General features: G+C 39.5%; 1 protein-coding gene across 4 annotated transcripts in view; it reads right to left on the bottom strand.

The window, feature by feature from the left end:
- Window positions 1-17,486, bottom strand: part of APP (amyloid beta precursor protein) — a 145,283-nt gene that overhangs the window by 36,465 nt on the left and 91,332 nt on the right. For 2 of the 4 annotated variants that reach the window (XM_083611291.1, XM_083611292.1), the window contains exons 7-8: window positions 13,683-13,850; window positions 3,647-3,780 (exon numbers count right to left, since the gene is read on the bottom strand). In XM_083611291.1, the coding sequence (XP_083467417.1) occupies window positions 3,647-3,780; window positions 13,683-13,850 (302 nt within the window). The remainder of the gene's footprint in view (window positions 1-3,646; window positions 3,781-13,682; window positions 13,851-17,486) is intronic. The other 2 variants (XM_083611293.1, XM_083611294.1) reach the window with 1 other exon arrangement.

The following is a 17,486-nucleotide window of genomic DNA, read 5'->3' as shown; positions in this document are numbered from 1 at the left end:
CTGCCTCTCAAGGACAGGTTTCAACCCTGCTACTCAGTCCACCCCACCAAGCTAACTATGACCAATATGAAAATAAGTCAGGTTTTAAATGGAAAGCTGGAAAACAAATGGGCAAAAATTGAGTTTCCCTTCAATATACCACTTGCTGTGAAGTGTTTTAGTTTTTCTGCAACAATGGCATACGGCTAAGATCAAACTGACAAGCAAAATAACACACTTCTGAAACTCTTTCCCACAATTAGCGCTCTGAATTTTAAGGTCCTTCACAACAGGCCTTTTCTTTTTTGAGGGGGCAGAAACTGAACAGTTATATGAATTAGTGAGCAGATTCTATTACATATTATGCTCAGGGATTATGAAACACAGATGATTTGTGAAACCATATATTAAGAGATCAGGTTCTTCATTCCCTAAATATGTCCCCCCCCCCCGCTTAAAGACCAAAGTACCTTGAACATTATTGAATCTATAGCATTAATTTAAATATCTGTGTGATCTGTTATTTCATCTAACACACTTTTTAAATATAAAAAAGAAAGCTTAAAAGCAGCCAAGGCATAGGGGAAAGAAGACTGAGACTGTAGGTCCGCTGTAGCTTTGTTTTTTGTGTATGTGAGTGTGTGTGTGTGTAGATAAGTAGATAGATGATAGAGATAGATAGATAGATGATAGATAGACAGATAGATAGATAGATAGATAAGATAGATAGGAAGACGATAGATAGATAGATAGATAGATAGATAGATAGATAGATGATAGACGATAGATAGATGATTGTGTGTGTGTGTGTGTGTGTGTGTAGTTTTGGAGGGGAATGGGGAGGTTGCCTGCTTTTTTGCAGGGCTTTTTTTAAAAAAGGGGGTACAAATATTTTGCCTGTTGTTCTGGAACGGAGGCTGTAAGCGCTGGAATTTTTTTCTTCAATGAACCTGCTATTTTGTGGTAGTTTTGTTAGTTTATTAGCTGTGCCTCCAAAATGGGGGAGTCCTGAACTAAGAATCCATGCAGCTACATCTTTTGTTTTTGTTACATTAATTACAGACACTGCAGGTGGGGGTGGATAACTGGGCTCGCAGTGTGTGGTGTTTGCCACAACCAGCCCAGGCACAACACACACAGCTAAATGTCACTGGTGCCAATGGGTACTTTTTAAACTACGCCTCATAGCTGTGCCCCCCCCCCCCCAATTTTTGTGGTGTGTGTCTGGGCAAGGAAGGGACAAATCTCCCTTCCCTTCCTTGCTGTGAATCTAATAAGAATCATTCCCTTGCGGCTGTAATTTTTAAAAAACAAAAACAAAAGATGAGCTGAATGCTATGAAATTAAGCTTAACATATAGTTCAACCTTAATTTTTTCCTTTACCATGAATTATGATATTTGCATTCATACCCACCAGTCTTGCTTGCAAATGCTTTATGTACTGTTGCTTTAAGTACAATTCTTCACACAATAGGTTTTTCCTTTTGTCTTTTTAACCAACCTTCAAATCTAAAGTGCACATGGTTAACACACTCTGTGGAAATTAGCATTACAGTAGTACCTCGGGTTACATACACTTCAGGTTACATACGCTTCAGGTTACAGACTCCGCTAACCCAGAAATAGTACCTCGGGTTAACAACTTTGCTTCAGGATGAGAACAGAAATCGTGTGGTGGCGGTGCAGCAGCAGCGGGAGCCCCATTAGCTAAAGTGGTGCTTCAGGTTAAGAACAGTTTCAGGTTAAGAAAGGACCTCCGGAATGAATTAAGTACTTTGCCTGAGGTACCACTGTATTGCCAATGTGATAAGACAGTATTTGGCTTGAGCAAGTTTTCAACATCTCTCATCCACTCCTCAAACATTTTAAGTATGAGGAAGGTGAGATTATAAAATGGCAGGTCATGAGGCTGGTCTGAAGAGATGCAAATTGGGAGGCCCAGAGTTCACTCTGGTGCAGGGATGATAAATACCTTGCAGAACTTGAAGAGCATGATTATCTTTTAAAAAATAAGACACTGGCCCAAGCTGTTATTTTAGCAGGCTATGTTTTTGTCATCTGTTAAATCTGAATGGTCTATTTACTCTAGCTGGTCAGAAAAATTCATCAGCTTCTGCCAGACACCATCCACATACATAAGTGTCACAAGAAAAGGAAAAATAAATACATTTTGGGTTTTCGTTTTTTGAAGGTCACGGATTTAGAAATAATCTATTTTTTCAAAAAAATCATCTGTGTGGGATGGACAGACCCAAGTGATAGAAACAAGAATAAAAATCACTAGATTAACATGAATTCATTGAAGAAGGGCTCCCCAAGAACCATGAAGTTGTCCTATAAGTGCTTATAAAGTTATTCTCCTTCATTGAAAATACAAAGCTATCACAGCCATACAGATTTATGATACTTCAAAGACTTGGCTGTTTCATGCCGAGAAAATGACAACTTCTGGGCTGAGATTTAAAGAAGGCAGCCATTTCAAAGTCAAACTGTTCTCAGAATTCAGGACACACAGCATGATATAATGCAGGGAAATGGATGGGGAGAAGAGACAACATATGCCATCCATTATTATCAAGGCATATTCTAATCACACCAACCCCATTGTACTTCAAAAAGGAGATTTTAGATTTTATCCTGAGTAGGTGTTCTACACAGCGAGTTTTACGATTATCAGCAGTTCTGATATGTCTGAGGGAAAGGGCATATGGAAAACACCTGCCAACCATGAGGTAATTCTCAAAAAAGCAAAACAAAAACCCCAAATGTCTCTACTAGTTATATGAAGAACACTGTAAAACCTAAGCAAGTGTTATGGCATGACTGCCAAGAGATTGGGTATTCCGCCTGCGCCTGGACAGTTGCTACACGGCCAGTCCTGAGAAGAAGAGAGCTATTTGCTTCAGACCACAGAGACAGCTGTCCGGAATGAATTTGTATGAGGACATGTTAAAAGAAGCTACAAAGCAGGCAAGCTTATATGTCCTAGGAATAAAAAACGTAAGAAACTGATAAGGTGAAATCAGTGTGCATGATAGGGTTTTACTGACACTTTCAATGAGGATTAAAAACAAAAACAAAACTCTATACAAAGATTTGAAAACCCACCACCACAAACCCATAACAATCAGGATCCCCTTACCCCTTTCCTAGAACAGCAGTGCACACATAACATTAGAGCTGTAAATGTTTCAGAAGAGGACAACCAAGAGGATCAATGGGACAAACCTATTCCCCTTTGAGGGAAGGCTAAAATGGGGCTTTTGAGTTGAGAGAAAAGGTGAGTGGAAACAGGTGAATAAAATTATGCAATGTGTGGAGAAAGTGCACAGGCAATGAAATACAGTCGCACAAACATTAGAGGGCATTGTTGCATGTTTCCCACCCACCCAAACATCCTTTCAGCTCCAAATGTCTCACTGCACTTTGCACAGAACCATAATAGAATTCCTGCCCACCCACCCACCCAAATTGGTTCTATGAAAAATGCAAGTCTAATATGTACCACTTTTCTTTCACTGCATGTCAGTAGACTGACTGTCAACAACAACAAAAACTTGTGCAGTAAATTATGCAAGGAGAGGTCTTCTGACATCATTTTAGGGAGGAGAAAGGATATCAAGCTCCAATAGGAAGATCAGTTTATAACACCAACTTGCAGCTCACCTGAGACATTCTTTCACGGTGCTTGGCTTCAAGCCTCTCTTTTGCTTTTTGGAAATGGGAATGCTCATTCTCATCACCAGGTGTCTCCAAGTACTTGTCAACAGCATCAGGAGTGCTGGCAGCTGTGGTGGGAACTATGGATGGGGATTTACAAAAGGAATAAAGAGGCAAAAGGTTCACTTTAAAAGTGAAATATAGAAGCATCTGTACACTTCCAATATACGGCAACTATTTAAAGCAACTAGCTACGAGAGGAATATAAAAAGAGGATGGTTCATAAAGAGAAGATTTTGCTTCATGGCAGTGGGGGGGGGGGGAGAAACCCCACACAGATAAAAGATTTTGCCCACATTAGGAATTAAGAAAGCATGCAAAAATTCAAGTTATTCCAGTTCACGTAAAATATATAAACAATCAGAAGAGGCAAGGATTTTAAAACTAAGTACAGTACTGTGTTTTGAAAACAAACATGTGCCCCAACACATATGCACATATTTCAAAAACATCTCCAGAGGCAATTTAACTCCCGAGCCATACTGCCTGAGGTCCAGAGGGAGCATATTACCACTCTGTTCTACAAAACCCTTTTCTTATACATAACTTCCAACAACACATTTGCATTTTCTGACTGTTCTATACACCTAACCATTTTTATCATCATGTTAGAATTGCTGAGATATACTTTGGTTCTATGTTTTCTATTTTACTGGGAGACGGAAATAGTGTACTAACAAAGATTTGATATACTGTATGCAGCTCCACAAATTTCTAACTTCCAGAAAAAGTCCACACACTTCTGTTTCTCATTATATGACTGACATTAACAATTGCTAATGGTCAAATGCCAAATTTCACTGTTAATAATTTGGGGTTTGACCAAACTTTCTTTTACCTTTAAGTGGAATTAGGAACAGCCAAAGCTCCCAGGAAAGGTCTTTAAATTCCCCTGCTACCTAACCCTTTCAAGTGGAGTACTAAACCTGAGAGTTTCTGCAGGGAAAAATATGTTCCTGACTACCACTACACTACAATAATTTCCCAAAATACAGATAAAAAAATCAAAAGCTTATTTAAACATGAAATTGTAATCTGTACACATGCAGATAAGCACTCAAAGTGTCTTCCTTGGGATTTTATTTCCCTATATTATTGTTTATCCAGAACTCAAAATGTATTTTAAGCCCTTTTGCAGCATTCTGAATTTTCAAGAACTGATGGAGGAGTAAACTTTCCAAATAGAAGAAATGAACATGAAATGCATTCGACAATCAATTTAAAAAATGCATTTCCAAACTGAAAGATGCTAAATATTTCACATTTCAGTGTTTCCGCAGAAGCTGTTATATAGTTGTATGTGGCACAACCCATATATGACCATTTTTGAGAACCTCTGAAGGAATAGGACATACACAAATTAGAAAAATGTACATTCTTGTGAGCATGCATATTTGAGTACAACTTCATAGTTTTAGTTTCGAAGACAATCACTACCAAAGATTTAAGGTACAACTACTTGTGCGATGGCTCATTCTTTAGAAAGACTCAAAATTATCTGCAGAAAGTGCCACCCAAATTACCTATCAACAATAGAAAAGTTCACAGAAGCATCTCTCTACTGTCACTATTATAGGTAGGATGACGACGCAGGTGTTGTATCCTGCAACTGTTGACAGAAAGGTTATCAGTTCCCTGTTAGACAAACAGCTAGTTTCAGCATAGAGTCTATGTTAGGAATGGTACCAATACTAATTGAACAAGTGGGACTGCACAAGCTGTAGCCGTGTCCAGCAATGGCAAATTTCTGTATGTTGCACAAAGCAAACCACATCGATTTGAGGCATGTCCAATTTGTACTGCTAATATTTTCCCACAAGGCAAAAGAACCTGTTTCCAAACTGATTTCTGAGAGATAAATGCATAGCCCTGGCTCACCCCACTGGGGAATGCAGATGGCTTCTTCAAAAGAAAGCACATCTGAGGCAAAGCTATCACATTTTGCTGACATCCAGACTACAGTACTTTGCACCCGGAAAAATATTAAGTCCCCTTGACAAAAAAAAAAAAGGAAGAAGGAAAAAAAGAAGTTGCACTGAGAAGTGTTTGCACAGCAATCTTAGGCACTCAGCGGTTAGCGCTTGCGAAACTCGTGATGCAATGCTTTCCATTTGGCGGTCATGTCATTTTCTGACTTTTAAATTTCAAACTTTTCTTAATTAATAGGAGCTGGCTGCTCCACTATCATCCCTGAAAATAGAGCACACTGCAAGTACAGCTGCATCTGGGGTGAGCAGGTAGAGGCAGTTGACCCCAGGACACTACTGTATGGTAGCAAGATGGAAGGACTGGTGCAGTTCAATACTTGACTGCTGCCTGGGGCAACTGCTGTTCACTTTAGGCAACATATTGAATAGCTGTGCCAGAGAGCAACGTAGCCCTGACAAGGGAAGAATAAGAGGCAAACAAGATGTGTCAGCAGCAGATCAGATTGCTTAGCTTTTGTGCTTCCCCATTCACATTTAAGGAGGAGGATACAGGGCCATAGAAAGAAGAAGAAGAAGAAGAAGAAGAAGAGGAGGAGGAGGAGGAGGAGGAGGAGGAAGACGATGACGACAGGCTTGCTTCCAAGCGGCCTGCTCTCCTGCTCCCACAAATGTCTTTCTTCCGCTCGCTTCCAGCACCAAAGACTATGTGTGGGATGTGGGGCTGGAGGGTTGGTTGGATGGAAGATAGTTTAGCACAGGGATGGGAAGCAGGTGACCCTCCATATGTTATTTGACTACAACTCCCATCATCCCTGACTGACAGGTGGGGCTAATACCAGTTGGAGCACCAACACCACCCTATACTACTGTCTCAGAATAAACATGTATTTCACATCACCAAGAACTGGTTCGCATAGTTGTCCTTTACAAGGCGGATCTGGTTCGATACCCAATAAATTTATTCTGTCCTTCAGATTAGGGATTAGGAACCTGTGGCCCTCTAGATGTCGATGGATTACAACTTTCATCTCCCCTGACTGCTGACTGAGGTTGATGGGAGTCCAAAACACATGGAAGTTCATGGGTTCTCCACTCCCAATTTAGCGTCCCTAAAAATATCAGCTAAAGGCAAACTGAAAATTGGATTGGACAATGTGTGTCCTGAGGCATGCACGCCCCACACCCCCAACTATTCACAGAGCACAGGATGTGCACATCTGCATTATTCCCTTCAGAAGTAGGGCTAGATGAACAAGTCAAACTATTTTTTTTTTATAAATAATTTTTATTAACAGGCCAATCACATCACATTATTCAAATCACATTGGTTCTGAATTATACAGCCAAATTTTAAATTTTTGAGGGTGCCCATATATCAAGCGCCGCACGAGTCCAAAATTCCGGATAAGTCCAGACATCACTCATTTTACTGCATTAATTAATCAGCTCTATCCAGTTCAATCCGGATAGTCCTTTATTACTTTCTTTCTCATCTTGTTGTAGTCATATATTCCTTTCTTTGCGATCTCTGATGATTCTCACAAGCAGACTGAAAGCTGGCGTCTCTGTGTGGGTTTTGTACTCTTCAAAAGCTAAATCAGTCCAGGACAGCCTCTGTTTAACGCTTCCATAAACAAGATTAATCTTCGGTCTGTCCTTTATTTTTCCAGGCTAGCCAAATAAATCAAATAGGTCAGAGGGCTCTGTCAGGTCAAACTTTCAATTCCGACACTCCTTCTCTTTCCAACATTCCTGATTCTCCTCCCCCGTCCTTCTTTCTCCAGCAAGCCTGTCTTGGCGAGATGCCATTTTTTAACTGCGTCATAAAAATTTTCTACTTTCTCACCGTTCAAATCTTCTCTCCTGTTGTAATCCATCCCCACACAGTTCTTAAAATCCTGCTTATGATTCTTAAAAAACGCGATGATCTTGTTTCTTTCTGGGGTGGAGGGTTATTTTATCACATCATATAAAGGGGAAAAATGGGTTTTTCCTCCACCCCCCATTCGTTCCAAACATACAGTCTCTTAGTGGTGACACATCAAAAGATTTACTTATCCATCCATCGCTCCCAGTCACAGAGATCCATTACTCAGCAGCCTTATCGTCAAGCTTTACTTGATATATGTGCTTCGGCTTCATTTCCAATCATATGTTTCCAATTATAATTCCGAGCTGAAGCAACCAGCACGCGCTAATTGGAATCGGCGTCAGGAAGAGCTGACTTCACCGAGGGCTTGTGCCAAGTGTTCAGCACCCCCATCTCTCGGATCAGGGGGTGCATTATGAACACCGCTGGCAAGACAGGGTCCCCCCACCTCCTGGGGGGAAGGGAAGGCTGCCTACTTCCCATAACAGCCCCTGAATTACCTCGTATGGGTCAGAGAGATGTTATTGTCGGCCATCTTCCAACGCGCCACCTGGTGGCCCCCCAGATGAACAAGTCAAACTAACAGAGCAGTTGAACTGCAAGAACAGGGACGCCCTGAAATTCAGAAGCCTCACACAATAGCATTTCTTTCAAAGCTTTCTTTCCCTGTCTGTTTTCTTAGCTTACATGCTAGCATTAATTCTGCATCCTACTTAGCACCAAGATGCTAAGGAAGCTCTAATTTGGGACATGTGCTGGGTTTTTATTACAGATAGAGCACGTTAAATACATAATGTCTTCTTATTGCATGACATTACTTGTAGTGGGAGGGGGGGGAGAGCTACGTTATGTAAATCTTAAGAGGTTGCTTCAACATCAATTCTGTGAATACATTCCAAACACAACACAATACATTCTTGCTGTAAAAATGAGCATGTTTATGCCCTATGTAAAAGCCAAAAGAAGCCAAACAAACAAATGTATGTTACTTCTGTCCACCTCCTTTTTTAAAACTGGATTAAATTGCTAGTTTAACCCCAGACTAGCTCATATGTCTGTCTCGCTTTTTGACTTTACCACACTTTCCATTTTAAGGGTGATGGAACAGTATTTTAATGCAGATAAGTCCAGCGTGATTTTTATTCTCAGCCGCTCCACGGCACCTAGCTAGTTGTAAATTGGCTTGACTGAGTACCTGCATCCAGGGATCAATATCAACTCACACACCACGGGGCAATTTCAAACTGACATGCACTTGAATCATTGCAGCAAAAGGATTTACTACTGTGTGGATTAATTACAGCTCCTCGTTCTGCCACTGCCATGGCACTAGTCCACTGCAGAAATGTGCAGACTAGAATTAAATGCTGTAGTATAAGGCTTAACCTTCAAGCCTCTCAATGAAAGATATTTTAGCACAACTAAATGCTAGTTTAACTACTACAGTTGAAGAGTCCATTTTCAACAGATACAATCTTTTCCTGGGAAACAAAAGTAGGGACGGTATATTTCAAAGACAATCCTGTGATCTTGAACTCTGAACCTAGGTTTTCAAAATTCAAGTCTCTTACTCTTTTCTTCCCTGTTCTCTTAAAACTATGTGTATGAATCAAAACAGTTACTTCTTATTATTATTATTACTGCTGAAACTTCATAGAATAAAATGTTTAAAGCTTTTAGCCTCTGTAGCACTTCTGGGTAAGGAGAACACACTCATAAGCACACTGTTGGAGAGGGTAATTACTCGTTAAAACAATGCACCTGCAATTTCAAAAGAAACTGTTCTACAAACCTAATATTTCCAAGCAAGAATACTGTCTAGACTATTCCACTATCAGCTATAAAATGGTTAATGCCAACAAATTTTAAGATATTGCTAAACCACTCAACTCACTAAAGAGACTGGCAAAATCCCCAAAAAATTGTGTTTCATTTTCTGGCAGCTTGAGGAAAACATCCGAGCACTAGAGATAAGGAACATTTTCTTTTAAATAGTTTCTTGATTTCTCTGGAACTGGATGGTGCCAATAAAGCAACAAAAACTGGCTTGGTTGGATTCTCGGAGGAACAAAACTAAAGCAGAATGCAAACCTGGTTTTGCTGAAAATTAACTGCAAAGAGAGAATCAGGAAGCTGTCTGTGAAATCACTAGCCAGGATACACCTTGATTTGGTCAAAAAGCAGTGCCAGTTCCTCACACCATCAGTACACAAGAGGTGATGTGTTCAATGCTCTTATGTTGCTTGCCAGTTCTTACAGACAGCAGATGCATTTGGGACATTGTTAGAATGAAGGGAATAAGCTGCAGTTCCAGGCTACTCTCCCCCTCCTTCAAAAGCTTTTAATTCAGTTTTTGATTAACCAACATTTAGCATAAGGTCCAAAACTTATAAACAGTGGTTTAACTTAACTATGGTTTCTTGAAGCAAGCCATCTCCATACACTTGTTTAAAGTTATCTTGTTTTAAACAAAGTCAAGAAGAACTAGGGTTTGTTGAGTTTGGACAAAATTGACTACTGTTCATCAAAAATAGAAGTGAATGCTTCCGAACTCCTGCTTGTGGACGTGCTGGAGGAAAGGGTGTGAGCCTGAGTCTTACTGTGACTTGTTTCCTTCACAATAAACAATGGTTTACTGTGATGTGCAAATGCAATTCTACAAGGGCAGCACTGAGATGGAGGAGAAGGAAGCTGGCAAGCAGGGCCAAGAGAGAAAGCAGAAAGTTGGGGAGGGGGGGCTGGCTGAAGTTGGTGGGGCAGTGCCCCATTCACCCTGATGGACCCACCTCCAGTAGAGAGCCCCTAATCCAGGCTTCCTCAACCTCGGGCCTCCAAATGTTTTGTGACTACAATTCCCATCATCCCTCACTACTGGTCCTGCTAGCTAGGGATCATGGGAGTTGTAGGCCAAAAACATCTAGAGGGCTGAGGTTGAGGAAGCCTGCCCTAATCTGATATATTCTGCCAATTTGAGAGTGAAATGAAATTCAACAATTAAAAATAGCAGCTGTGCCATAAATCATTTTTCCACAATAAAAATATATGGGCTAGGATCCAACAGAATAAGTCCTGTGATATTAAAGGGTGTGTGTGTAGATTTGCTTTTTAAAAACAGCAGCTACTCCAGACCGCACAGCAATCCAGGCAATTCAAAAGCATTGGGATTACAGGTTTTAAAGGGAAATATTTGAGTGTGTGTAAGCCCCATTATTGGCATCCAGCCATGTTCTAGGTTAACCCAACCCCTTTCATAATTGCAACGTTATTAACACACACAAAAAACAACAATGTATTACCCATACAATTAATCACACTTAAGGTGCACAGCATGCATTTCTTTTTAAGATATCTTTAATTATGCTGTGCTTTAACAGTTGTGGGGGGAAAATCCACCCTGAAATATAGTATTGAGATTTCCTCAACTCTAAATTCTACTGGAGGGGGTGGGGGAGAAACTAAAGGTTAAGTGGATTCTATGCATGCATGCAAGGTAATATTTAAAGTAAGTTCACTGTTATCCACCCAGGTCTGACATTATCTCATTTGTTTGCTAAAATAAACGTTGCTTAGCATTTCTAATGCCTGATGGCTAGCTAATTTCAACAAGACTAGAGAAATAAAATAGAAATTATGAAAAAGTTATACTGTTTGTGTATATCTTGCGTTTCTTTATATAAACTAAATGCAAAAAGGTAATAAAATAAATACTGCATAGTAAATACTATTCAAATGACTAGAACAAATTTCAAACAATAAAATCAAAGGGGGAGGGGAGAGATATTCCTCATGAAAATTGGGATACAAACTTTTATCCACATTAAAAGATCAGCAAAATAAAAAGGTCCTAGCCACTCACCAGATGCTTAAAAGACAGGTTGTCAATCAAAAATTTCAAGGAAGTTCTACAACATGGGTGCCACATTAGAAAAGGCGCTGTCTTACACCCCAACTAATTATGCTTCTGAAAGTGGTAAGATGCACTGTGGGGTCTCTAGTGTTGAGCACAGTATGTCAAGATTGCATGAGGGGTGGTTTTCCTTCAAACAGCATTTTACTCTGATATAAATTTATGATGTATGATGGTGTGTTCTTGATTAAATGATTACTATCTCACTCAGGAACACTATGCTGACTAAGCATCTGAGGTGAAAAACTGTCTGAAACTGTATTGGTTTCTAGGCCTTCTTCTTCCCAAAGGAGAAGGAAGTACATTGAGCTGACAAGGAAGCAACTGAGGGTTCTATCATTAATCCAGTGTCTTGGAAACCAAGAATTCAGTCTGTCATACATCGGCTCCAGTAAATGGACCTTTGAGATTCAGGGCAAATTCACATTTGCAAAAACATTAATTGGTGCAGCCGGTCTTGAATGTTACTAGTTCATACTATGGATTGGATGACTGATGCATGTTTGAATTATCTCTCTAGTTTCTACTCAGATTTGACCCAATAGTGCAACTATAACTCATTTTCTTAATGAAAACTGGTTTGGTTGAATTTAATTTGATGTGCTTCAAGATTTGGAGTCTCTTCAGAGAGTCTACCTGAGGGGGCAACTTATCAGGCTTCCCTTTGTCACAGAAGGCGTGAAGTAGTGTGACATGTTTTAGTATAAAAGTGAGAAGCCTTAACCTTTAAAGTTATCTCAGATGAAAATGAGGTGAAATATCCCTTGCTAGATAGAAGACAAAAGAGAAAGAGAAGCAGCCTATATTTCATGTTGAGAAGAAAAGGCTGCAATTATATCATATGTTTATGAAATTCGATTTGCTCTCTCTCTCTTCAGGTCCCCCTGCCCATGGGAATTCTATGAGGCAGAGCTGAGACAACACGACGGTTATATCAAAGCTATTATATACCTTATTTAGTTCAGACCACAGTTCAGTTTTTTGGCTTTTAAAACTATAAAAACTATCAATTTTTAATCAATCTCCCCACAATACTATATGACGTCTGCTGTGTAGCTACCTTAAATATATTTCTCAAATGTACATTTTTGTTTGTTTTAATCTTGTACAAATTTGCTGTTGGGTTTTTTGCTTTTGTCTCATACAAATATTTTTAAAAATATATCCTAGGACCTTTGGTTTACATCTTTGGACAGATCTTTTCCAAGGCCACCCTAATGGTCAATATTTGAACAATTTGAGACCTCTGCTAGAAATTGGGGTGGGGGAAGGATGGTGTCAATAGAAGATTGTGTTGAAAAATGGGACATACAACTTTCCAAAGAATAAAGCAGTCCAGATGATCTGAAAAGTTAGTCCAACAAATAGTCCAACAAAGCACACTATAGCTAATGAATCCTTGATGTTTCTGCAAACCAAAGACTTACCACAGTTTAGGGTTTGGGCAACATACTAAACTATGGGTAATCAAAAGAAGTAGTGGAAGTTTCCAATCTCTTCCTTATGACTGTATTGAAAGAGAGGCGAGGGAGAATTCCATGAACCAGAGGCCTGTTCCCAGTGTTTATTGCGACGTCCAAACACAAACGTTCAATTGTTTGCTAGCTAGCCAATGTACAAAATAACAAAAACAATGTGCACACATGTGTGAAATAGACTCTTTCCTTATCACCACCGGTGGGGGGGGGGGAGAGAGAGAGATCTGTTTTATAAAAGGAAACGGAAAGATATAAGCAAACTGAGTAACTTTTTCCACTGGAACCAATTTGTTGTTGTTCTTTATAATGTGAATATATGCATCTTGGCATTTTGATGCATGTCTAGTGTTTTCCCAAAAGAGGACAGCAAACAATTATAAAACAACCAAAGGCAGCTTTACAGGCTTGTGGGCTGTTTCTGTTTGAATCATGCATTGTACGTGCATGAGAACAAAGGCACAGACACACACGAGCAAATGCATTTCTAAAGCAAGTCCTACAGCAGAGACTCTCATTCCAAGTGCCTCATCTCCCTGCTTCCATTACCTTGTGCCTATAACAAGTCACAGATGGGAAAACAAAAGTCGCCAATTGTCAAGCTTGAATAGAAAGAGAGAGACACACGTACTAATGGCCAAACACACTCTACAAGATGTGAGCAATTAAGAGAAGCTGACAGAGGGATGTACGGTTAGTGGTGGTAAAGGCCCACTCCCAGGGGAATTAAGCAGCAGAGCCAAAGTGGCACAAGATAGAAAAGAGAGAGAGAGACTGCCACAGGCCGGAGAGGTCCACTTACTGACGCTGCCACAGACTGCCATGCAGTATTCCTCAGTGTCAAAGTTGTTTCGGTTTCCACCGCATCCGCCGTAAAAGAATGGTGCACATTTTCCGTCAGTCACATCAAAGTACCAGCGGGAGATCATTGAGCGGCAAGGACCAGTCTCAGCTTGTTCAGAGCACACCTCTAATTATAGGAGATGTGGAGGAACTATATTTAGCGTGAAAGTGGAATTGTCAATGCTCTTCTACATACCTTTATTTGTAGTTATAAACATAGCCCTAGGAGACCAGGAATTACCCTAGGAAGAGGTTAATCTACTAGGTGTCTCTCTACATGCTTGTTACATCATTCAAAAACCAACTGCTTTTAGTCCCACAATTCAAATCGGATTCAAACCATTCAAGCTATTGGTTCTTGTCTCAGTGGAGCGCTGAAAGCCCATCAGGGAGGATCTGAACTGTACACTATTTACATTGGAAATGCTCATGCATTGCCACATTATATAATCACCCCAAAGAAGACAAAATTGAAGTACAGTGAAAGCTATTTCTCCCTATGCCGAAAGGACTGATACACCGATGAAGGCAGGACAGCTGAAGTTACTCCCAATATAGTCCCATTCTCAATAACGACCCTTAAAACAAGAGGTATCCAATTTTGTTTGCTTCTGTGTATGACAGGGGGCCATGTCCTAATGGAACACATCACACATCTACAAGCTTAAATAGATTTTGTTATTTAGGTTAGCTACTATATCTGCCTCTGAACTAAAAATGTAAAAATAAAAATAAAAAATCTATATGCTCATCTTAGAATCCCATTATGCATCAGTGTACATATCTGTAGCCCTTTACCAATAATGTTCCAAACAGGAAATATATATATACATATATATATACAGATACACATACTCCTTTGTAAACCTGCAGAACATTAAATGGCTGAACATAAAATGGCAGTTCTTCGGTTGTCATTCCTTTCCGCTTTCCTCATGGAAATAGAGTTTGCCATGATCTTTATCCTGAACATTTTTAGGAGCATAATTTTGTTATTATTCCATCCTATCACTGCATGTTTCTACGTCATCAAACTGCCAGCCAGTATGTCTTTCAAATCACTTAAACTGTAAATAAGCCAAATTTCCCTCCCCACTTACAAATGGTTGCTGAGACTTTCAAAGCACTTTTCACCTAGGATATTTATCTTACCCCATACAAAATGCATTTGATCTTACATTTTTGCAAAATTACAAACATCTTTACACTATAAGCCAAGTCCTTCCACATTCCTCCAGTACTCTGAAGATTATCTTGGCAAGTCTGCTCACATCAACTGGGACCAATGGTGAAGAGCTACTGTGCCTGGTAAGATTGTATGTGGTCAGGTTCACACGTAACAATAAGCAAAGAACTCTGGCCTAAGGTTAAACCCAATTACTGCTTCCCGGCTGAGTCGGCAAACAATTTAGGAAGGGGATAGCTTAAGAGTTGCATCCAAATCCAGGAGGGTGGCTTGTTTCACCTTAAACTATGATCTATTGTTGGCTTAGAAAGCTTGGCTTGTTAAGGCAGATAAACGCAATCCCAGGTTCAGACACAACACTAATCTATCCCCCTCCTAATGGCTGGTTTATTAATGGATAGTTTATTACATCAAGGTTCTTGGCTCACTGCTACAAATACTAGGAAAACACAGAACACTTGTGTGCATCTCATATAAAAGCAGTAATGTTATGCCACCTTTTTCTGGTGTTGCCCAATTGGCACAGAACCATGACGGGGCCTTCTCTGTGGCCATTTCACACTTCTGGAATGTCCTCTATAGTGAACTGCATCTGTCTCCCTCATTATTAACTTTCAGGAAGAATTTAAAAACATTCCTGTTCACTCAAGTGTTTTATGACTGTTCCTAACAACCCTGAGATTATTAGCTGTGAAGGTATCTGAGTATCTTGCATGTTTTTAGACATTCTTAGTATTTTTAGATGTTTTGGTTTTTAATTGTGTGGTTGGTGGTGGTGTTTTTACTTTTTTGATGTTTGCTGCCATGGACTCCCTTGAAAGAAAGGTGGAAAAGACACAGTCAAGAAATAAAATTAATATTGGAATATTCAGCCCTAAATGGTATGTGGCACCTTTGGCACTTTAGGGTATATCGGGTACTGTACTTGATAGACTGCATTTTGTAGAGCAACTGTGTCTACATCTGGTCATAAGAACCATCACACTGCTCTGATGTTTTATTTACTGATATTTTACTGAAATGCTTTATTGACAGATTTCTGTTTAATTCCTTTGTTTCTTTGGTTAGAAAATTGTATCTATATATTTTTCTTTGACATTTTTGTTATGTGTAAACTGCTTAGGGATTTTGCAAATGAATTGGCATCGGAATATTATGAATACTTTATTTGGAATATCCAATTGGCCTTGTGATACGCATGTCTAACTGTACAACACAAGAGGACAAAAAAAATGTAGATGTCTTAGCAGAACCACACAACAGTTTTGAAAATATATAAGCCCAAGTCTCTTAAGTTGGCAAGCTAGTACCTGACTGTGCAGGAATTTTATATGGTGTATAGTACAGACAGTTACCTGAGAGTAAGTTGGTTTGAACTCATCAGGAGTTACCTTTAAGCAAAAAAGCACAAGACTGTACTGTGTATAATTTAGAGCACAATCCTATACATGTCTACTCTGATGTAAGCCTCCCTAAGCTCTAGGTTTCCTCTAGGTAAGTGGATATAGAATTTCAGACATATTCCCTGAACAGAACTTCCAAGTTTAATTTTACCAAGAAGAAAATTATTTTTTCTAAAAATACACTTAGAATCCGAAGCCAAATACTAATTTTAATACCCAAAGACAAAAGTTAATTACACAAGAGGCATTTTCGAATTTATCTGGAGACAGCTGTGAAGCTGGCACGCATTTTTAAGAATAAAGCTTAGGCATTAGCTACACCATGGCAATATTCTCCCAGCAGGCAGTTACAGGAAAGAAAATTAAATTATTCGTTTCGACTCCAGTCCAATAGAACAATTATTTCTACGATGGTAAATACCTTAAAACTATAATCTGTACCCACAAATAATTAAAATTAAATTTCACTTCCAAATGTTTATTTTTAATTCAGCGAAAAAGAATAATTAGGACATGAATTTAGCAGTTAATATAGTGCACCTGGAATATATAGGGCAACATCCAATTAAGTCATACTTTCAATCAATCTGTTTGTATGACTCACTTTGGCTATCACCCATGGCCTTCTAGTTAGCATATTATACTTTAAGAACTCCTGTTTTGTATTCCTGAAATATTCACTTCATATCAAGGGATCAAATAGCTCCTGGCAGCAAATGTTTTGCACGGGGGTTCTGCTCCCAGCCCCTGCGAGTATTGTTGGTGTGCATCCTGCCCTCTTCGGGGTCCAAAAGGACCCACACGTCCACAACCATGTGTCGACTGGATGTGCCTAAAATGAGTACCGCCTGCACTGCACAAAGGAAAGAGCACTACTTCAAAGGTTGTTTATTTTACCTAAATCGGCAGACTTACATAATTTAATGGCCAGGAGCATTACATTCATAAATTGCTCTCTTGTTAATGGATTGTATACACCCTGTTTTTTAAAAAATACATGGATCCATTTCTGCCCATGTCAAACTTTAAGATGGTAAGTGAAATCTCTCCCTCAAATTTGATGGAAATACCAGTGTCTTTATGTAAGCCACTTGGGATACGGGCCAATTGTTGTTGCTACTCTGTAAAGTGCCCTGTAAACTGATGGCACTACAGTGGTACCTCGGGTTACATA

Source organism: Podarcis filfolensis (genome assembly GCF_964270895.1).
Source record: "Podarcis filfolensis genome assembly, chromosome: 4".
Lineage (NCBI taxonomy): Eukaryota > Metazoa > Chordata > Lepidosauria > Squamata > Lacertidae > Podarcis > Podarcis filfolensis.
The sequence above is the reverse complement of the archived record's forward strand: the minus strand, read 5'-3'. Positions and strand labels throughout refer to the sequence as shown.